Here is a 23,546-nt window from a genome sequence, read left to right on the forward strand (position 1 = left end):
CGGTCTGAGGTCGCATGTTAGACTGAGTGACAGCTTTGGACCTGTCTCGGGAGGCCCGTCAGAACGGCTGTTAGGTTCTAGCGTACTGGTAGCTCTCGTCCTTTGGGATAGGCTTTCCAAGCCTTTATAAGTCTCTGCTGTTTATCGGTAACAGTACCTCAGATTCACACGTTTACGCCTAGGCAAAGGGGCTTTCGGTGGTAGGTCGCGGATCTCCCGAATACGTGTAACGGCTAATGTCTCCTTAGTCGTGTCTGCTAGGTCCCTGTGAGATAGCGTCTCACCAACAGGTTATGAGCCCCGGGTAACGGTTCCCGGCGGTTAATATCTGTAGTTGCTTTTAGCTTGAGCAGGGAGGCTCGCTAGGCAACCGACATGGGAAAAGGGTGTAAGACCGTCCTCTTAGCGGACGGGTCTAACTACTCACAGTGGCTAGGAGACTTCAGTGATTTCCTTGCTACATCCAAGCTGCGGATCTATATGACCAACCCGTCGCCACCGGGACGCAATGCGCAAGACGCTCTGGAGGAAGATGCCCAGGCGCTTGGCTACCTGCGTCTATCCTGCGAACTGCCAGTAAAGCAGTTGCTCAGGAACTGTCAGACGACCCTCGCCGCCATGCAGCTCTTACAGCTGCAGTTCCGTTCTGCCTCTCAGGCCCGGCTAAGCCTGCTGGAGCCGCAGAAGCAACTGCGCATGGGCGATGACGAGACGACCGCTGACTTCATTCAGCGGGCAGAGCAGCTCCGCAGCGACATTATCTCGGCGGGCGGCCAGTGGGACGAGGCTGCTATGCGTCATGCAATTCTCCACGGTCTGCCTCCACAGTACGCTATTACTGTCGAGTTCGCGATGTATTTGCCCAACTTGACTACCCCGCAGCTCGTGTTCATGCTGCGGGAGAAGGAGAACAACCTGAAGGCTCAAGCAGTCAAGTCCGGCCTGGTTGGAGCTGTTGGCCCTGGTCGCACCGCCCGTGGAGTCCACGGTGCTGCTCCGCCGGACACGCGATGGAGAAACCGTCTTGCTACGCAACGTGCTCCATGTCCCCAGCTCGGGACTGACGCTCATGTCTGTCGACCTTCTCGTGACGTGCGGCTGCTCAGTCACGTTCGGCACGGACAAGGCGGGCCACCAGTTCTCGCGAGTAGGTCTGCCGCACGGCGGTTTGTCTATCACCGCGTGGAGTGAGCGTGGGCATTACGTCATGGACGTGGACCTGCTGGCGCCGACCAAACGCGCCATCAGTGTGCTCGGCGCTGTGGAAGACAGAGCCGGCGGAGGTACCAGCGCTAGCAGATTTGCCGCTGGCGCCAGCAGCAGTGACGCCGGCGGGGACCAGCCGAACGGCGCCGACAGCAGTGACACCGGCAGAGACCAGTCGAACGGCGCCAGCAACGGCCAAGGGCAGCTGGGCGCCCTTGAGTGCTCAGCCGCCGAACTCGCAGCAGCGCAGCGCCTGCACCGCCAGTTCGGCCACCTTGGTTACCGGGCGTTGGAGCAGCTTATCACCAAGCAGCTGGTACATGGACCACGGGTCACTCCCACGGTGCTGCGTCAGGCGGCAGAGGGTGTCTGCGAAGCCTGTGTCACAGCGAAGACTACAGCTACAGCTCACGTCAGCCACGGTAACCGGCCTCAGCATGTCCTGGAGGTCGTACACTCTGACCTGTGCGGGCCCATGCCGACCACGGGCCGAGGAGGGGCTCGCTACTTGCTAACGCTGCTGGACGGTGCCTCCGGTCTGTCTGCCGTTCGCACACTGGTTAGCAAGAACCAAGTGGGCGAAGCGCTGCAGGACATGGTGACGCAGCTGGAGGCTCGCAACCCGAACGGTGCACGGGTCCGCACCCTTCATAGTGATAACGGTGGCGAGTTTGTCGCCGAGCAGCTGGCACAGTGGCTACGCCAGCGCGGCACTGCGCATACCCACTCGGCGCCGTACACTCCAGAGCAGAACGGTGCAGCGGAGCGGCTCAATCGCATGCTCCTCGACCGTGTGCGGGCTATGCTGTACGATGCCGCGCTCCCGGACAGCTTTTGGTCGGAAGCTGTGCTATACGCCAACCTCCTGCGCAATGTTTCCCCCTCTCAGGGCCGGGAGGCTACGCCGTGGGCAACTTATCATGGCGTCACCCCCGACGTCAGTCACCTGCACACCTTCGGCTGCCTGGCATACGTCCGCGTCCCAACCAGCCAGCAGGTTAAGCTCGGTCCCCGCGCAGAGGCGGGAACCTACCTTGGACCGGAGCGCGGCACGGCCGCCCACCGCGTCCTCGTCGACGGTAAGGTGACTGTTAGCAGCGACGTCACCTTCGACAACGACCTCCGCGGCCTGGCGTCTCAACGGGCGGGCACCTCCTTCGGCGCTGGCCCCGCCCGTCCTGGCAGCGGCGACCCCGTCGGCGGCTCTACACAGCCCGCCACACCGCCGCCTCCAGTGGTTGCATCGCCCCCAGTGAACCCAGCACCCCCCCCTGCCCCAACACACGCAGCCAACGGCAACCTCTTCACCCGCCGCTGGCCACGGTCTGCCCAGCCAACAACAGCAGCGGCGGCGGCGGAGATTTGGGCAGTCCACCGCTGCTTAACAAAGCGTCGGGAAGCACAAATTATGCTGAGGCAGGCGACGGCAATGCGGGCGGCGGAGGCAACAGCGCGGTGCAGGAGCCGCGCAGTTATGAGGAAGCGGTGGCGAGTCCGCAAGCGGACAAGTGGAGAACTTCGATGGATGACGAGATTCTGTCGCAGCTCTCCAATAAGACCTGGGAGTTGGGCACGCCGCCACCCGGTGCACGCATCCTGGACTGCCGCTGGGTCTACAAAATCAAACAGGAGCCAGGAGGTGAGGTACGCTACAAGTCGCGTTTGGTGGTGAAAGGTTTTGAACAGCGAGCGGGTATAGACTATGGAGAGCTGTTTGCGCCCACTACGCGTGCAGCCTCCCTGCGGGCACTTCTAGCTGTGGCAGCAGCCAGAGGTATGACGGTCCACCAGATGGACGTCAAAACGGCCTTCTTGAACGGTGACCTGACAGAGGAGCTGTGGATGCGACAGCCCCCAGGCTATAGCAACGGCGACCCGACACAGGCGTGCCGGCTGTTAAAGTCTGTTTACGGCCTCAAGCAAGCCCCACGTTGCTGGTACGAGAAGCTGGCGGCGGAGCTGGGCAAGCTAGGCTATGAACCGTCTACGTCCGACCCCGCGCTATTCGTCAAGCGGGGGTCCGATGGCTCAATCGATGTGCTCGTGCACGTTGATGACATGCTGGTGGCGGCGGACAACCCGCAGTTGGTTGCGGCCGCCAAGGCGGCCATAGCTGGTTGCTTCGCTGTACGAGACCTTGGAGAGGCGCGCTACTACCTCGGCATGGAGATCGTCCAGGACCGCCGCAACCGCAGCATCATGCTCACACAGCAGCGTTACGTGGAGCAGCTGCTTCAGCGCCACAGCCTGGAGAACGCCAAGCCACGTGCCACCCCGCTACCCCAGGGTACGCGGGTTCTGCCAGCCAGTGACACCCAGCCGATATTGACGGACAGCAGTGGCTACCGCGCGCTGGTGGGAGAACTAAACTACCTTGCTACCAGCACACGCCCAGACATCGCACACGCTCTGAGCATGCTGGCGCGGCACATGTCCGCCCCCACCAAAGCGCACATGGGGCTCGCTCTGGGTGTGCTGCGTTACGTCTCTGGCACTCGGGCGCTTGGTCTACGTTACTGTGGCGACGCCAGCAATTTCTGTGGGTACAGCGATGCAGACTGGGCCGGCGACCCAGCCACCCGCAGGTCCACCACGGGCTACACTTTTCTGCTCGGCAGCGCGGCGGTCAGCTGGAGCAGTCAGTTGCAGCGCACCGTGGCTGCCTCGTCCGTGGAAGCCGAATACCAGGCCGCAGCAGCAGCCGTGCATGAGGCGTTGTGGCTGCGCAAGCTGGCGAGCGATCTGGACCTTTCCCCGGGTGCTGTCAACGTCCAACTGGATTCGCAAGGCGCGCTCAGCCTCGGCAACAACCCCATCACGTCGGTGCGCTCCAAGCACATCGACGTGCACCACCACATCGTGCGCGAGAGGGTCGCGCGTGGTGAGGTGAAGCTCAGCTATTGCACCACCGACGACATGGTGGCTGACATCCTAACCAAGGCACTGGGCGAGGTCAAGTTCGTGCGCTGCCGCACAGCGCTGGGCGTTACTTAGATCGTCAGAGGAGGAGTGCTGAGGGTTTTGAGGAATTGTTTTGAGCTAGGCATTAGGGTGGTGCTGAGGGTGCGTGAGCAGGCGCCCGAATGGGCAGGTTAATGCCCGAAGGGGCGCCGTAGGCAGTGCGTATGGTGCTGTACGGCACTGTTTTCTCTGTGTGTTTGTGCAGCAGCACCAGACCGCATAGCCATCAGGCTGAAGGCTGGCGAGCTGCGTTTGTGTTTGTTGAGTGGTGAGCAGTCGGCCTGGACCGCGGACTTGGTGGCCGAGCTAGCTCGTCGGTGCTAGCAATTTGTAGTAAGGCCCCTAGTGCGACACGAGGGGGCGTGTTGATGCGAAGGGTTGCCGTGTCGCCCTGTGGCCTGTTTGGGTAACTTGTCAGGCTGTCGTGAGTGACAGCTGTGGCCGGTCTGAGGTCGCATGTTAGACTGAGTGACAGCTTTGGACCTGTCTCGGGAGGCCCGTCAGAACGGCTGTTAGGTTCTAGCGTACTGGTAGCTCTCGTCCTTTGGGATAGGCTTTCCAAGCCTTTATAAGTCTCTGCTGTTTATCGGTAACAGTACCTCAGATTCACACGTTTACGCCTAGGCAAAGGGGCTTTCGGTGGTAGGTCGCGGATCTCCCGAATACGTGTAACGGCTAATGTCTCCTTAGTCGTGTCTGCTAGGTCCCTGTGAGATAGCGTCTCACCAACAGTTACAATGTTGTGATGTTGTGCACGTGGTCTCGTCCAACTGCTGTCCGACAGTAGTAGCTGATCATGATCAGCTGATCTGCAGAGCATGATTGACAGCAAGAAGATAAGTCGCAATCCAGGCAGGCAGCAGACCCAGCCCACGTGATGCAACCTTTCACCATATGATGCATCATCTATCTGCTGGGTCCCTTAGCCGCTACCGCCGTCAGCGCTCCAGCTCCTAATCAAGCAAGCGTACTGTTTCGCAAACCGTCAAATTGTGCTCTATACATGCTTGAAGCCCTCCACTTCGAGCGAAAAGCCCGGAGCTCTCTCTCCCGGGCGACATATGCACACATCCGTGCTCATCATCACGGCCAAATCACGTGGCTGCATAACCGTGCGCGCAATATGTCTACATTCAGCTGAGGCAGCAGCTTGCCGCTGCAAAACATACCCATCGTCAGTGGTGACACCAACCCGCCAACAGCACCAAGCAAATAGCTCGAACAAGTAAATACGTCTCTGTAAAGAACACGTCATGTAACAGAATAGTGAAACAGTGACACAAACGCGCCAATCACGTCGCACCCATCAAACGTAAATAATGTTAACCAGCACAGCCTTGCCGGCAATAGCTAGCGGCCTATGCTAGCAGCTACCACTTACTGCATACCTGCTGGCTTCTGTCTGTCATCAGTTCCTACGCACACAGAACACAAGTCTCTAGCATAGGTGGGGTTCGTTGGCCATTGCTGCATGCTGTTGGCGGGCTGTACATGTACTGGACGTCTCCCCGGCTGTGGTGACCACTGCTGCTGCTGTCGATTGGCTGATAGGTTGATAGATCCCGACAGTACGACAGACGCTTTGGGCTCTTGATATCAACATCGATGTTGCTGTAACTGCTGTCGTCTCTGCAGCCCAGGTCTGGCCGCAAGCTCTACGGTGCTGATGATGCTTGCCTGCGGATCCGGATCCACTGCCGGTGCATTAGACGTACCCACACATGGGCGCAGCTTGTTTCCCGGGCTTGGCTCCGGAATCCTGCTGCCGGCGACTCCTGAGCCTGCCGCGCCGACCAAACCAGTGCTGCTGGGCCACCGCATCCTCCTGGCTGGACCGCGGCCCCACATAGCTGGATCGAACCAGGACCGACGTGGCATCTGCTGTGGCTGCTGTGAAGGCCCCGCGGCCGCTTCCTGAGCCCCAATACTTGGTGGAGGCCGCAGGTAGCCTTGCATGGAAGTCCCGATATTCAGTTGTGGCAGTTGGTGCACAAGCTGATTTGCCTGGCTAACCCCTGCGGGCCTTGCTCATGGCTCGGCTTGAGAGCCACATACCCCAAGCGGCCGGGTTGAACCAGGACTGGCGTGATTTCGTCCCTCCTGTCCATGGAATCAAGCTCTGTGTGGGCCACGGGGAGCCCGGGATGCCTCCCATTCGGCTTCCGGACTGGGGGTCGTAGTAAATGCTGTCCGGAATGGGCATGTGCTTCCAAGGATGGTTTGGGTTGTGTATACTGGCTGAGGTGATGATGGCATCAGTTCCGACCCGTACCCAAAGTCCATGTCATTTTGGTGCATTGGTGGCTTAGGCCCCTCACAGCAGGTACCATACCCCAGGGCAGGACCAAAGCTCCAGGACGGATCACCATCCTTACAGCTTGTGGCCGGATTGGCAGCAGAGGTGGAACCATTATTAAGACTGCCAAGGACATGGTAAAAGCTCCTACAGTTATTACCGCCCCCATCACTGTTTGCACGGCCACCAGTGCAGCAGGACGCAATAGCACTGTTACCGGTACCACAGGATGTTTAGGGGGATGACAGCCGATCGTACAAGTACGACTGCAAATCATACTTAATTACACTTTATTTTGGAGGGTCGTCGGTAACTTTTCTATGGCCTACATATAGACAGGGTCATCATATAATTGATAGGACCGATGGATAGATTGTACATAGATTCATTGAATGCCCCCGCTAGCTATAGATCGTAGATGGTTTATAGACAGTCCCCCATTTTACAGACGGTAAGGCAACTCGAGGTGTGACACACACATACCCACACACTATGCAAGCTGTAATATCACGGCTTTTCCAGAAATGAACCGAACGGTGGATGCAGATCCCGTGATACATCCAGGACACTACACAAGCCCTGGTTTGGCTAAAATGCCTATTGAGGGGATGGCCATGCTGTGAGGGCGAAGATTACTTGGCCTTGCTTGCACTGCGGGTCTCAGAAGCGAAAATTCCCACACGGCCACGCAACCTCACACACAAGCAGAGGAAAGATGCTAATGCAGCAAAAGACATAATTATAATTAATATCATGCATGCAAAAGCGGGCGTGGCGCAGTGGTTAGCGCGTAGGTCTCATAATGTGATGTGACTTGGGATATCCTAAGGTCGAGGGTTCGACACCCTCCGCCCGCATCAGTACTTTTTCTCAACGCTAATCGCTAGACGAAACACTTGGAATTTGCAATTAGCAGCGGAAAGTTCTGGGATCAATTCCTGGGTAGACCCCCGACACTGGTCGGGAGTACTAAGTTTACCAATTGACGTTGAGGTGTGGAGATGAGGTCTAGTTGATGGACTAGTTTCGCATGCTGATATAGCCATGACGGAGGACCTGTCTCTACGGATGTCGAATGACTGGACGAGGTGGGGTCTAGTTAGAAGGACCCAAGAACCGTCGTCGGTTGTACGGTGGACTCAACTTTCAAGTATATAGTCCATGGCCTCCCGGCTTTGACGGACACCCCCCCATTCATGCGGAACTTGTAGACTTGTAAACGTAAACCGAACTTGCCCTGATGCCCTACATGCTTCCGAACCTCAAACCATTGACAGCGCCGCAACAAAGGGCCCCACTTAGAGGTCCAGGCAGTCGGGCCGCTTCCGGTGCTAATGCGGTGGGAGCATAGCCTAAACGATGCTCTTTCGGGACGGCTTTATAGCTGGCAGGTTTTTAGCGAACTGCAAGAAGATTTGACTGGAGGAGCTTTGGACGCTTGCATGGACGGCCTACGGGCCCCAACGTTTGTCAGCGCATGCAAATATATGTTTCCTCATGTAAATAGTAATAAAGTTGTTCGTTTAAACTTTGTACAATTTGTGAAAATTTGCCGTGCGTCGTACAATTGGTGACGCCCGCGCTGGAAAGGTCTTAGACAATTACACAAGCTACATGTAGTCAGTCGCTGGCCGCTGAAAAGGCCTCTCGAGATGCTGGTGAAACGCTTCGCGCATATTTGTAGTTGATACATGTACACGTACACATGTGCCGTACTGTGTGCCAGCTACTACACTACAGCATTGGTGACGGCATCCCAGTTGTGGCACGGAAACTGTTTACCCGAAACAATCATTGCTGGCCTAAAAAATTACCTAACGAGCCCACAAGTTGAGACACGCCGTACGGCTCGGGGCACACACATTACAGGACTCGCGATCGTCTACAGACATCTATACAGTCATCAGTCCATAAATACATAAGCACTAGGAAATGAAAGAAGTCTGTATATATAATGCTCACAACGACGCTACCTAGATGTTAGTTACCTGCCTGCCTGCCTGCCTGCTGCCGCTAGTGCCACGCAGAGCATTCTCTCCTATCCCTAATCGACGTGCTAGCAGCAGAAATGGTTAGTACCCTACAACTATGCGCTAGGGAAGAGCCTACTAATAGGCCAGCAAACATAGAAAAGTATCGAGAAAACTGGCGGCGGAAATGGCGAGACCTCGAGAGATCTAGGAATCGCTTTCTGTCTGATGTGTGGGACACAGGGGCATATCTTCACCCGTGGCCGCTACCCGGTGAAACCCTGCCTTCCCCGGTATTTCGTGGCACCCTCATCTAGTCACCCTAGCCAACTTCTCAGTGGATCGCTCAGGTTCCGCACCCGCCCCACCGGCATCCAACGGAATCTGGTCAGTTCGCAAGTTAACTTGTGTCTGTATGTGCGCCATGTACCCGCGGTACTTACATCATATACTATGTAGCTGTACATAGTATGGCACACATATCTTCGATAGCTACGCGCTAATAAGGTGCTCCGCCAGCATCTACAGAGGCATTTCCAGAGGCCAGCGCTGTAGCTAGCTACTTCACATGCATCAGCGGAAGAGATAGTGTAGTAGCCGGTACACAGTACGGCACACATAACCTCTACAAATACGCGCTTAGCGCGACCGCCAGCATCTCGAGAGGCCTTTTCAGCGGCCAGCTACTACAGATAGATAGATAGTGCATGATTATATATGGCTTATCCAATTGCTTCTCGGCTGCCACACCCACCAGCCAATTAGATATACAAGACGGAGCGTAAAACGAACCTCCTACCCTAGCTAAATTTACATATGTACATGGTCGAGTGCACCCATCCACGGCAGTAGTATAAGTAATAACACCAATGGAACTGGAACAGAACCCGCGCCACTTTGCAGCTGGTGATGAGATAGATGATGTTAAGAAAGGGCAATAGTATATAGATAACCTTCTCTTAACTACATATCCCTGGTTCATCAACTGTCATCCGTTCCTACGTTCATACACAGGGTTCGGTCCCCATTTTTGCTTGCTGTCGGCAGGCGGCATGGCGGGCCCCTGCGGCTGCTGTGACCAGTGCTGGTAATGCTGATGATGCTGATGATGGCCGCCCAAGTTGCTCGACCCCGACGGTGCTCTGTACCCCTCTTGCAGCTGCCTTTGCAAGCCTGGATTGGTGACAGGCTCTACAGCACTAATCATGCTTGCACGTGGATCCACTGCCGGCGCCATAGACACCCCCACACCGGGTGCTTGCTGATTATTTCCCGGGCTGGGTCCCGGGCCCCTGCTGCCGGCCACTGCGCCCACAGCCGGTCCTGTGGGGCTTGAGGGTCTCATTCCCCCGGCTGCACCGGGGCCCCACATAGCCGGTCTGAACCAGGAGCTCTTTGGCATCTTCGGCAGCTGCGGAGGCCTCGCTCCCTCTGCACTCTCTCTATGCATGCCACCAGGCGGTGAGGGACCATTCAGGGAAACCCCATTTAACGGTGCTGGCTGGCGCCCTTGGTGACTTAGTGGCACTGGCTGGCTCCCTTGATGACTCAGCCCGGTGGCCCTGCCGTCCATGACAGGGCTTCCGAGTGGTCCGGCACGACTGGAAGGCCTCGCCTCACCCGAGGATGCCCATGTGGCCAGGTTTAGCCAGGTTGATCGTGAGGACTGGTGTGAAGGCCGTGGACCATCCTCGGTACCTGGCGGCCTAGGGCTATGCAAGGAGGCCCCACTTGGCTGAGGCATTGGCTGGCTCCCTTGATGCAGCCCAGTGGCCCTACCATTCATGGGAGAGCCTGTGAGTGATCCGGCATGACTGGAAGGCCTCGCCTCCCCAGAAGATGCCCACGTGGCCAGGTTTAGCCAGGTTGATCGTGAAGACTGGTGTGAAGGCCTTGGTCCATCATTGCCTATAGGTTTAGGGCCATGCTGTGAGACCACACTTAGTGGCACTGGCTGGCTCCCTTGAGGATTCAGCCCGGTGGCCCTGCCATCCACGACAGGGCCTCCGAGTGATCCGGCACGACTGGAAGGCCTCGCCTCACCCGAGGATGCCCATGTGGCCAGGTTTAGCCAGGTTGATCGTGAGGACTGGTGTGAAGGCCGTGGACCATCCTCTGTCCCTGGTGGCTTAAAGCCATTGGCAACAGAGCCTGTTATTGATCCGGCTCTGCTGGAGGGCCGTGCCGCCCCTCCCCATGTGGACGGACTTAACCACGACCTGTGTGGCATCTGCAACCACTGTGAAGACCTGGATCCGTCCATGGAAGCTCTCTGGGAGCCACCTGGAACTGATAGCCCGGTGGCCCTGCCATTGGCAACAGAGCCAGTAAGCGATCCAGCACGGCTGGAGGGCCGCATAGCCCATGCTGCCGGATTGAACCAAGACTGGCGTGATGCTTCTGTCCGCTGAGTAGCCCTCAGGCCCCCCATGGTGTCCTGCAGTCGGCCCCCAGAGCGAGCGTCATAGCGGATGCTATTTGTATTGGACATGCGCTTCGAGGGATCGTTAGGATTGTATAAGGACTGAGCAGATGATGGTCGCTGCTTTCCATCTCCATAGTACACATTGTTCTGGTGCATTGGTGGCATAGGCTGCTTATTGTTACCCATCTGTGTACCGCCACCATTGTCGGTGTTGACACCATCACCACTTTTGTTGAACCAGCCATTGGCCCCACCACCATCACCACTGCCGGCACGGTTGCAGCACATTCCGAAAAGGGCTGCCAACCAACCGTATTTAATAGCGAGTGCAAGCAGGCCCAATCCTCCGAACAAGCCGCCCATGAACCCGAAGAGGCGGAATAGCTTGGACCAGCAGCGCTTTACAACAATGCACCAAACATTGATTGGATTTGTGCAGGCCTGCATGCATGCTCCATAAAGGGACGGAGGTGCTCAGCAGCATGCATGCAATGCAAATATGTTTGCGTGCATAAAAGCGGTGCACAGAGTAAGGGATAGATTAGATAGTGCAGGCCCTTGGGCCAGGGCAAGCAATATCCAACTTAATGCCCAATCCTAAACTCTAGTTGGATGTTGCGATTTGAGGTGTGGAAATGGTGTGGACCCACATGCGTCCCTCGGGTGGCAATACCACCACTGTAGCAGGTGAGGTATCCCCTTAAGAGCCCACCGGAGTTCGTTACTGGTGTTGAATATTGCAGCACACATGACCTGAAACACCTTCCGGCTGGCTACAACACTTCATGCTCACCCGGACTAGTACTGCAAACCCACCTCATCACACGTTAGGTCCTTTTCCAACCTTGCAAGACTGTCACCAGTTCCGTTAAAGCCTCCGGTGGGTGTAGGTCCGAAGTCGGTTTGGTTGGTAGAAAAGGACATTTCTGTTTGGTCGGCAATACCTCCCTGTGGGGAACCGGATCCATAATGGAGAACGATATAGGCAGCCCGTGGCATTTAAGCATAATGCAGTGCCGCGTCATGGACTCATACAACATGTGGTGTACCGTATTAGGAATGGAAGGGGCATGGAAACTGTCTACAGGAACGAGCAACTAATGCATGAGCCTTCGCTCTGAGGAGGTGCATATCTATTTGCAAATAGATATCCTGATTGCACTGTGATACCCGTACGACACAATGGGGTTGCGGCTTGGAGGGGTTGAGTCCATCCGGCCCTCTTCCCCACGTTCCGGAGCCGGACCCAGAAGTTATTTCAGATCTGGAGGAGCTCGGCGCAAGCCCGAAGGATGAGGAGCCCGAAGGATGAGGAGCCCGAAGGATGAGGAGCCCGAAGGATGAGGAGCCCGAAGGATGAGGAGCCCGAAGGATGAGGAGCCCGAAGGATGAGGAGCCCGAAGGATGAGGAGCCCGAAGGATGAGGAGCCCGAAGGATGAGGAGCCCGAAGGATGAGGAGCCCGAAAGATGAGGAAGGATGAGGAGCCCGAAGGATGAGGAGCCCGAAGGATGAGGAAGGATGAGGAGCCCGAAGGATGAGGAAGGATGAGGAGCCCGAAGGATGAGGAGCCCGAAGGTTGGCGGGCCCGAAGGATGAGGAGCCGGAAGGATGAGGAGCCCGAAGGATGAGGAGCCCGAAGGATGAGGAGCCCGAAGGATGAGGAGCCCGAAGGATGAGGAGCCCGAAGGATGAGGAGCCCGAAGGATGAGGAGCCCGAAGGATGAGGAGCCCGAAGGATGAGGAGCCCAAGGATGAGGAGCCCGAAGGATGAGGAGCCCGAAGGATGAGGAAGGATGAGGAGCCCGAAGGATGAGGAGCCCGAAGGATGAGGAGCCCGAAGGATGAGGAGCCCGAAGGATGAGGAGCCCGAAGGATGAGGAGCCCGAAGGATAGGAGGAAGGATGAGGAGCCCGAAGGATGAGGAGCGAAGGATGAGGAGCCCGAAGGATGGGAGCGAAGGATGAGGAGCCCGAAGGATGAGGAAGGATGAGGAGCCCGAAGGATGAGGAAGGATGAGGAGCCCGAAGGATGAGGAAGGATGAGGAGCCCGAAGGATGAGGAAGGATGAGGAAGGATGAGGAGCCCGAAGGATGAGGAAGGATGAGGAGCCCGAAGGATGAGGAAGGATGAGGAGCCCGAAGGTTGGCGGGCCCGAAGGATGAGGAGTCGGAAGGATGAGGAGCCCGAAGGATGAGGAGCCCGAAGGATGAGGAGCCCGAAGGATGAGGAGCCCGAAGGATGAGGAGCCCGAAGGATGAGGAGCCCGAAGGATGAGGAGCCCGAAGGATGAGGAGCCCGAAGGATGAGGAGCCCGAAGGATGAGGAAGGATGAGGAGCCCGAAGGATGAGGAAGGATGAGGAGCCCGAAGGATGAGGAAGGATGAGGAGCCCGAAGGATGAGGAGCCCGAAGGATGAGGAGCCCGAAGGATGAGGGCCCGAAGGATGAGGAGCCCGAAGGATGAGGAAGGATGAGGAGCCCGAAGGATGAGGAAGGATGAGGAAGGATGAGGAGCCCGAAGGATGAGGAAGGATGAGGAGCCCGAAGGATGAGGAAGGATGAGGAGCCCGAAGGTTGGCGGGCCCGAAGGATGAGGAGCCGGAAGGATGAGGAGCCCGAAGGATGAGGAGCCCGAAGGATGAGGAGCCCGAAGGATGAGGAGCCCGAAGGATGAGGAGCCCGAAGGGTGAGACTCAAAACCTATGCATGCTAGGTCATGCTAACCTACAAGGAGACATCTACATGCCAAGCGCTTTCCGGAGTCAGTCTGCTGCCGACGAAGTCCTGTGAACATCAGCTTCTTAGGAACAGTATGAAACAGCTCTCGCCATTAAAAAAGAAGAACCGAATATTTGCACACCCCCGTCCTCCGTCGCCTCTTCCAATATTTCCCTGACACAAAATCTACACAGGGTTGGCGTCATGTACGGCTTACTTGTCTTGTAGTTCTCTTACCGTGGAATCGTACAGGAGTACCGAACAAGATCTTGTCTTGTTTTCCGTGTCCTCAACGTACACCTCAATGGGCGGCCAGAGGGGGGCCGTCCTGCCGGCCGATACTGCGATCATGCGGGCCTCAATGGGTCTGATATTGGAGGAGCAATTGGTCACTGCGACCGTGTAGTCGGCGTCCAGGCGGCCAGTGTTTGTGACATTGAGCCGAATGTAGCCCCGGTTGCCAGCTTCGAAAAAGCCACAGTGGGATGCATTGCCAAATCGACACAGCTGTACATCGGAGATCTGCGGGGGGGGAAGTGGAAGGTAAGGAAACCCCAGAGGATGGCTGCCGGCTTAAGTTCAACAGGCGGACAAACAATCCATGGCCATGGAACGACAGCACTTCTTGATATCATCGATGAAAGCATATGTCATTGTACAAGCCGCGGCTGATGGCTGGCCACCAGCCGAGAAAGCCTCTCGGAATGTTGAAAGGTGTTTTGTGAACAGATGCTTACACCGTAAGCATATGCATGAGCTGTACTGCTGTAGGATGGTGTAAGCATGCGCTATGGTACTGAAAGCATCTGTAAGATGGCTTAAGCACGTGCTGTACTGTATCACGACCACAGCCAGGGGAGAAAAGACCACAACCATTTGTGGGGCCTGCTGGCTTGTGCACGTGAAGAGGGCTGCCACACGCATGGCAGCTTTGGCATGTCCTTTTTTTGTGGTTTCCCGGGTATGTCATGGGATTTGCATCCACCGATCGGTTCTTTTCTGGAATTGTACCCACGCGCTACTTCACAACGGAATTGAAAAAGTCGTCATACAACACCTTTACGATCACCAACGAAGCACAAATGCATCTTCGGTGTAATTTTTGCCGTACCACCTCCGTACCACCATCCGTACCTTGCCAGGGCTTCTGTTGGTTATCAGTCGCAGCTTGTCAGCCGACACAGTAAGTGTTAATACAGACTGCGACTGGCTGGTGACGGGCAGTAAAAAGACGGTCTCATTGCCGAACTTGCCGGCCGTAAACTGTCGTCCAGTGTACAGGTGCATGTAGGGCATACACGGTGGGCGCGGGTTGTGCGTGCATGGGTGAAGCAGCTGAACGAAAGAGAGAAATTCTGCAGTGTTAGCATGCCTTGAGCACGTAGGTCTGCCAATAATATTCATTGCTAATGCCACCTATCTGGTGTCGATTGCAACTATAATCGTGGCGGATGCTAAAATGCCTTAATTCTTACTGAGGCTTGTTCGTAGCCTGGATACTGTGAGACCATGTAAAGAGGTGCCCGGCCCTTCTTGATGCGGTCCATGTCTTCGTCGTACAGGTCCTTCAGCTGGCCTTTCAGGCAGGTCTATGGAGGCGAATAGGGGAAGTGGGTGAGCGGAGGGAACGGCGCAGGCAACATCGATATCAGCAGGGAAGGGGATGCATGTATGTATGTATGTATGTATGTATGTATGTATGTATGTATGTATGTATGTATGTGTGGAACAGGGAGGCCCATATCTTCACCCGTGGCAGCTACCAGGCGAAACCCTGCCTTCCCCGGTATTTCGGGGCACCCTCATCCATGCATGTATGTATGTGAAGGCCTGTTAGGGCTTGCTGCAGATCAGGTTATAATGCTGGGGCCATTATACATTATAGGCATGGTCGCCAAGCGAACTTGTAGTCTTGGAGTATATTAATTATTCTGACGTACACATCAGCAAAACAGGGATGGAGGTCAGGAGCTCACAGACTCCAACAAGCTGTCCTCAATAGCGGTCCATATGCATATATGCCTGTACATGTCGTCCCATGGCAATAACCAGCAAGGCGTGATAATGCCCAACAATATCCGATGGACGGTCCAAATCTTCTATATCAAGATCTATGGACGATCAGAAATTTTACAGACGTCCATTATGTGGTAGCGTGGCTATGCTTGGCTTTGTCTTAGCCTTAGGGCTAGGCTAGGCTACGTTAGAGCGGAGGCTATGTAGACTCCGCGGAGTGCTAGGAAGAGGCAAAGGCCCACCGACACTGCTCGATGGCAACCACTTGGCTGGTAGCGGAAGGCTGAGAAGCTGGTGCCAATCTTGTCACATGTGCGGCCTGCAAAAAGCAAAAGAGCCGAACAAGGTAGTAGGCATCACGTGCGATGTGAAACACTACCTATGACTGGGAAATGGAGATGAGCTACGTAAGCTATGTATGCATATGTCTATTGCTGCGGTTGTGTGAGATGTACACACATGCCAACGATGAGGAACCCGGGACCTAACTATTCCCAACTCCCTTGTATCACGCCTCGGTACAGGACCGAATTGTTAGGGTTATTATTATTATTATTATAACATGCCGCTGTAACAATATTGTTACAGCGATTAATCGGCGGCCTCGTGGGGTTAAGCATATGCATGCAGGTTGATGCCTGGAGTGCATCTTATTAAGTTTTCACGGTCAGCATTCCATCACTAGCCACGGCTCCCTCCAACGCCACGATTTTTATTTATTCCTCAGCCATGCTGACGCAGCAGCACGACACGAAAGCAAATATTTTGCACGCTTTCACTGCTTTTCACTCGCCCTCTGTCGTGCCGTGTCGTACAGATGTGTACCTGGGACATCGCATCTTGCTGCGGGGCCATTTACATTTTTCCTGGAAGCCTGGGATACACGAAACCGGGCATACACAACACACCTTCCCACTTGCTCCTCCTGATATCCTTCCTGGGCTATCATGCATGAAGTTTAATTTGTGCATATTACCATGCAAACTCACCATCAAGGCTAATCAGGCTCTTGTCCACGAGCATCCAGGTGCTGCGATTACCTATGTCGTAAAGTGGAAGCATCAGCATCTGGTGTCTGTGGGGGGTTGGGGCGAGGGGCACGTTTGAAAGCTATGGCATTTTCATTGGTAAAGCAAAGACTGTTAATGGAAACACTTCCTGGGCCCGCAACTGAATGTCGAATGGAATGTGTCACATGAGCTGTAGGATATGATATACGTGTTATCTCTTGCCCACAGCAGCTTGCCTCCACACCTAACTGCACACCCCGCCTCAATTTCACTGCTGTCGTGTTAACATCAAGGCCAGGTTTTTAAGCGCTCACAGTTAGCTTGACTACTCAAGAAAGATGGCAGGATCGGACAGTCGTCTGTATAATTTTTGATCGTCTACAGACCGTGCCCTAGAAAGGGACACTCCTCGTTCATATACCAGGAGAAGATCTATAGACGATAAAAATTATACAGACATGTTTTAAGCCCATCTGCCTTTGTTGTCCCCCGTTCTCATACACACACATACATTGTTACACCAGGTTGAGGTGGCCTAGCTAGCTAGCTAAGCACTCCAGCGCCCAACTCCGCGCCATGTCATGCTAAGGTACGCCATACAAGTAGGTTTGGGGGGCTGATGGGCCTAACCTAGATAGCTTCACACCCCTTCAGATCGCCCACTTACAGATTATAATTATGTGTGTATATCCCATGCCTGCCAACTAACAACCCATGACGCTGTGATGAGGGGTATATTGCCATGCACCCAATGAATGTAAAGATAAAGCATTCTAACTGAGAGATTTTCGTGCAACAGATGCATACGTGGTGATGCATTCAAAAAGGATCTGTCAGCGCAAACGGCCCTCCCTCCTCGGGATGCAACGTCAATCAAACACCGCGGCAAATAATAGTCCTGATGTGGCGTGTAACTCCTTCGAACAATCAGTGCACTCACGGCGGCGGGTCAATCCCCAACAAAGATGTCGGGCTTTCAATAACTAGCTAGCTATAGTGCGCATCATTATGAAGTGTTTGCCCCGTGTACCTGCATTCCTGTTGTAGCACCTACCCGAAGGTTGGCAGCATGGTGTACATGGCCAGATCACCCAGGAGCTTAACCGACACCATTTTGGTCTTACTGACGGCCAGTGGTATGGATGGGCTCAGGGTCAGGGTTTCATATCGCATGACGAATGTATTCTGCGAGGTGTTAAGGGTGCCGTTGGAGAGCGTCGTCGCATTTACACTGACGCTGCTTGTACCGTTAACTCGGGGAGACCATCCAGCGGGGATGGTGGGGATCTCGATGTTCACGTAGATTTCAAAGTTCAACGACGGAGGCCCAACATTGTAGCCCTGCATGCGAGCGTACATACGAACGCACAGTAGATGAAGGTAAAAGCAGAAGGGAGGAGGAAGAAAAAGTGAGCTGAACGGATGCGTGTGGCAAGGCACAGATGCTAGGTGCATAAAGTACCGACAGCGGGTGAATAATCGGAGCGTATAGATGCTGGCGGAGCACCTTTGCGCGTATTTATCGAGGATATATGCAATATAGTAGCTGGCCGCTGAAAAGGCCTCTCGAGACGCTGGTCAAGCGCTTCAGACGTATTTACAGTTGTTATGCATGCCGTACTGTGTACCAGCTACTTCATTCTTCCCGCTTTAAAGGATTCCGTCTCAGGCCCTTACGGCCTCGTATACCACCAGCCGGTGCCTACCTTCGCCTACCCTCGGGCAGTGGGTGCTCAATCCGCGTCACGTCATGTGCAGGCCACACATGCACCTAGCTGTCTTAAAGTTTTCTCAGGCACAGAGTCTTCCCAGACAACCACAGCCATATCCTTTCACGGATTTCGTGCAATGACAGTCGTCTATCCCGATGTTCTTATTTAAGGGGTTCGTCGGGGTCGATCTGACGATTTCAGGATCATAATCATGTACGAGGCCTCGGTACCAATTGCAGTAGCTGGCCGCTGACATTGCCTCTTGAGATGCTGGTCAAGCACTTCGCGCGTATTTGTAACCGATATGTACTGTGTACCACCCGCTGCTGCTACATGTGTGCCGCACTATGCACAGCAGCTACTACCGGCGGTCGCAAACGTTTCGACGATTGGAACTCTGGATCGATACGATGATTAGAACTCTGAACCGATACGGACAGTGTGTCAAATGAACTCCTAGCTCAGGATAGATATCTATTGCGGTCGTCGTATCGATTCCGAGTTCTATCAATAGAAAATTCCCGGACCACTTGTAAGCCACATGCATACAATCCCCGACGCCCCTGACGTGGACATACAGCAACTTACCGTCCAGGGACAGGATGCTACCTTTGTGGTCCTCAAGGGCAAATCGCTTTTATTGCTCGTTTTGCAGGTTGAGCTTGCCATAACAGCATTTTATGTATAGCCAAAAGTATCCTTGTTTAAGCGATTGCTGCACTCCCTTCCACACCCCTGCTGCTGGGCTATCCATAAGAAATGCACAAGTCGTTAACCACCCTCACCAGCCCAACCCGGGTACTCACGGCAAAATTAAAACGGTCCAATTGGACGCAGTGGGCAGCGGCTGGATAGATGCCAATCAACATGCCAAGCCTAAAATCGCAGTTCAGATTTGCACGCCTGCGGAGGGAGGGATGCATGCACGGAGGTACCAACAGTATGTAGTATCCGCAGCCAGCCGCGGTAGCGGGGCAGGGCAATGGGAGGGCAATTTGTTGTACTGCTTGCTTGAAAGGTTGCGCGTGCGATTTGCCATAGGAGCGCATTGTAAAACAAAGCACGTGTCAATGTATTGCACACCACCACGACAGGGGCGGAGGAACGTCTCTGATGGCCGTACTAGATGGCAGATTAGGCTCGTCTGCCACAATCGGTGTGTTGAGGTGCAGCAGTAACCTCCGACGACCTTTCAGGGCCAGATGTAACGGGTTGGGTGTATGGGCTGGTACGAAAGATATTAGGCACATGTTCGTGTGGTGGCTGGCCGCGGAAAAGGCCTCTTATTAGGATGCTGATGGAGCGCCTTAGCGTGCAATCATCGGCACTATATGTGCGCCGTAGTATCTACAGCTACTACAGTACGTAGATCTACTCCTTCGGCTTGATTGGATAAAACGTGATGCCGTTATATCGTTGTGCATGCCAACAATCAAGTAGCAACTTTAGCATCCACCACGCAGTGGAGGTTACCATGCCCCAGCAAATGGACAGAGCTCGCCATACCATACCCAGAACGGATTGCAAAAGCACCCTTTCACTTACGTGCGATACTTCAAGTCGCCAAATGTGTCATCCCAGACCTCCCCAGAGCTACACTGGCAGCAAAAGCCCTGGCTGTCAGGAACTTTGTCCTTTCCGTCGTAATAATAAGGGCATGTTGGATATTGCTCGTAATCACCGTCCTGCACGCCAATGTATCACGGGAATGCAGCAATGAGCAGGTGCAGCAAGGCCGCTGTACGATGGTCATGCGGCATTCCGAATGCCACCACTCCAAGGATGGCGATGGTGGTGATAACGGTCGGAGTCCAAATAATAAAGCCTAGGCTTAATGTCGCGGGGGCATCATGTGGTAGCTGGCCGCTGAAAAGGCCTCTCGAGATGCTGTTGGAGCGCTTAGCGCTAATTTGTAGATGTTATGTGTGCCGTACTGTGTACCAGCTACTACACATCATCATACGCGGCCCTTGCAGCAGACCGCAATCAAGCACCCTACCTGGACGTGTTAGGACCCGTTTTTGAGTCAGGCGTCTAATTAACATGTTTGCCGCTTTGCTGCGACAAGAGTGAAGTGAGCACATGACAGCTCCATAGTTCCGGCAATCTGCCTTTCAACACTATTGGAGCATATTGCTGCTCTCATTTCCCGCCCATAGTATTGCAGCGAGCCGTGCAGGCTATAGGACGTCATTATGAACAATCAGCCGTCAGCAGTCAGCAGCAGTCTCATGATGATAGGGTACTGATAACCCCCTCTCTCGTTCTCACCCTGCATTTCTTGCTATTGGTGTACTGGATGATTTCGACTGGTTTCCAATTGAATTGCTGGACGAAAGTCAGCGGGTAGGATGCCCAAAGCAGGGACTTGGTGATGGTCACCTTCATGGGCGCCGCCAGATCACGACAGCTGCAGTCCTCATCGACAGCGGCGTTGCAAGGACACGGGCACTCGCCCGTTGGGCTGCGAAGGAGTTACATAGGCAGAAGAGTAGGGAAAAGTGTGTAGGAATATATGCACAAGCGGCATGCGGATCGATAACAGTTCCATGCATGGATGCCTGCTGCCGTATGTATGCTAAATCCTTATACAATGCTTGCGGGTGGGGTGACCTAACGCTAAAGATTTGATGCATTTAAAAGCTGTGTAATCACACTGGTTTCGTTTTGCCTACCGACCAAATAAAAAGACGGCGCAGGTCATGGAGCTTGTCAGGAGCCGTATCCAGGATAACCCCCGATCCCTAGGCAGGTTAGCTTTATTCGTTCAGCAACCCCTCACAAAATCGTGATGCATGTACGAGCGGCCTGAATAACAATCCGTACACATCCAAATGCGAAAGCCACGGCGAAGCCGCAATAAACGCAGCCAGCTGCTTCACCAGAAACGCCTGATGATTGTGGCGGGGTCTGTCTAAATATGCCTAAAGCCCGCCATTAGTTGAGACACCCTGACGTCCTAACTATGCGGGGGTTCGCGCTATGCCGCTCTATCTTACACTTGGGGACTGCGGGATTGTAAAGGTTATCCTCTTGGCCGGCGGGGTGCATCCTTCAGCTTTTTCCTCCTTAGAAGCAGTCAAGCTTCCTTCCATTCCAAACGAATGTACAAGGAGCCCACACCAGCAGCAAGCTAGGGTTGCTGTATGTGGGGGCAGGCCAGCTTGGGCCGATGCACAAGCGGCGCTTAGTCCCCAGCATATGTATGCCTCAGGCGCAATTACTCAGTTGCGCTTTTCCTAGCTCGCCGCAAAACCCAGCCGACCATGTACGCGCGCGTGCGTGCTATTACGTACCAGTGCTGCTGCTGTACCCACAACGTGATTACGTTCAAAAGGACTGTATCGGCATACGTCTTTCTTATTGAACCAGGGATGTGCGCATATATACCTGTTAACGCATAGTACGGTGAGATCAAGTTCCTCAGTCTTCAAGGTTTGGCCATTTGCAACGGTCACAGTGATGACGAGCTTGTCGGAACATTGCACTACCTGCAAATAGAAGTGGTTAACCATGGTAAATAATGCAACGGATAAATTTATTATAATTTACAGTAGTTGAAAGCGGCGCACCTCGGTTACACCATCTCTGACGCACTTCTCAAGTTTACCGGCGGCCAACACCTCGCCATAGACCTTCGAAGCCCATAGGAGCGATAATATGACGCAGAGGCCAACCCTGACCCGCAAATTCAACATCTGCATGGAACTGCAGGTGCTGCCCGTTCGGCTTTGTAATATGTGTCGCTTGGTGGGCAGGAAGCCCTGTCTAGCTGAGCAAGGGCTCATATCCAAGGTTACAATTCAAGTGTTATGTGTGTGTATCTTATGTAACGTATTTAAATATGTTTTTGTATGCAAAGTTTGAGTCAAAAGAGATGTCTTGGCAGCATGAGCGTTAGACTGTTACTGAGTGTGGACGAGCCCGTATTCCTTATTGGTCCAGATCAAGTCCTGGCGAAAGTCGTACCTGGCTGCGAGGAAGGCCTGAAAATGTGTAAGAGTGGAAGGGTCATTTATATCATCATGGCAAGGTAAGTTAATTAAAAAAAACTTCTGTCGCAGGGAGTTTTCCATCCATGCATGCAGTCATGCATACTACCAGTTCTGGAAAGAAAGATGGTAAGATTAACGTTTTAAGCAGGATTAACAATTGCGAAAAGATTAGTCAAGGAGGCGGGGCATTAGCTTGTAAGCGGAACGTAATGACAAACGCGAAGATGAAAGGGCGGAAGGCTGACTAAAAAGGAATCGTTTATGTTCAATGGGGGCTTAACTGTAGGTTGTGGGATAGCGTACGCATGCATATCGCCGGGGGAGTCATCCACCATATACAGTGGACGGCCGGGACAGCCACACAGAAGCCGGCGATGGCCCCTGTGCACGCAGCAATGGTGCACACCAGCGTCAAGGGCGGCAGCTGAGCGGCGTCAAAAACCAGCGTGCTATCCAGAACCAGCGTGCTATCAAAAACCAGCGTGCTATCCAGAACCAGCGTGCTATCAAAAACCAGCGTGCTATTCAGAACCAGCGTGCTATCCAGAACTAGCATGCTGTCCAGAACCAGCCGCTATTATGCCAAAGCCGCTAGAATCTTACAGGAGACATACATATTAACCCATATTAACCCATATTAATTGGGCCGCTGTCGACCCGGCAGATTTCGTTGGATGCTGGTGGTGGGTGCGGAACCTGAGCGATCCACTGAGAAGTTGACTAGGGTGACTGGATGAGGGTGCCCCAAAATACCGGGGAAGGCAGGGTTTCGCAGGGTAGCTGCCACGGGCGAAGATATACCCCCCTGTTTCACACATCATATTAACCATATCAAAGTACTTTAATGCCATGGATACTGTTAGGAAGGTCAAGCCCGAAAGTCAACGAGGAATCGGACTGTTTCTGACCGGACCAAACGCTGCAAAATATTCGGACCCGAAGCTCCCAAAACGTGGAAGTCCATTAAAGAAGATATTAAATTTCACGCAAGCCATTAGCGACGTCAATGAAGACGGCCTAGAGGTCGTAGGCAATGAGGACGCAATGATGCCACTCCGGTTGTGAACAGCGAGCGGGCCAAACGTCAACGTTCTTCATATGAAGACAATCGTGATGGGCCAGGAAACACGGGCATCGAGGTCGATGGCAGCAGCAACCCCGGCGCTGCAGCTAAGACTCCTAACCCCACACTCCGCGGAAAGTCGTGTAGTGTTATCTTTCAACATGATGCAAAAC

At 54.2% G+C, this 23,546-nt stretch overlaps 1 protein-coding gene across 1 annotated transcript; it reads right to left on the bottom strand.

Moving 5' to 3' along the window:
- Positions 1–3,770: 3,770 nt before the first annotated feature.
- Positions 3,771–22,866, bottom strand: VOLCADRAFT_105708 (uncharacterized protein; the record flags this gene model as incomplete). Its single annotated transcript, XM_002952838.1, has 19 exons — positions 3,771–4,976; positions 5,883–6,057; positions 6,181–6,353; positions 10,054–10,099; positions 10,477–11,299; positions 11,675–11,806; positions 13,815–14,099; positions 14,712–14,840; positions 15,053–15,166; positions 15,836–15,912; positions 16,583–16,668; positions 17,658–17,944; positions 19,101–19,218; positions 19,861–20,000; positions 20,587–20,779; positions 21,706–21,806; positions 21,888–22,087; positions 22,285–22,301; positions 22,643–22,866. 19 exons carry the CDS (start codon positions 22,864–22,866, stop codon positions 4,751–4,753), a joined length of 3,546 nt encoding a protein of 1,181 aa, XP_002952884.1. The 3' UTR covers positions 3,771–4,750.
- Between the last annotated feature and the right edge of the window lie 680 nt (positions 22,867–23,546).

The sequence above is a fragment of the Volvox carteri genome (genome assembly GCF_000143455.1).
Source record: "Volvox carteri f. nagariensis unplaced genomic scaffold VOLCAscaffold_32, whole genome shotgun sequence".
In the NCBI taxonomy this organism is placed as follows: domain Eukaryota; kingdom Viridiplantae; phylum Chlorophyta; class Chlorophyceae; order Chlamydomonadales; family Volvocaceae; genus Volvox; species Volvox carteri.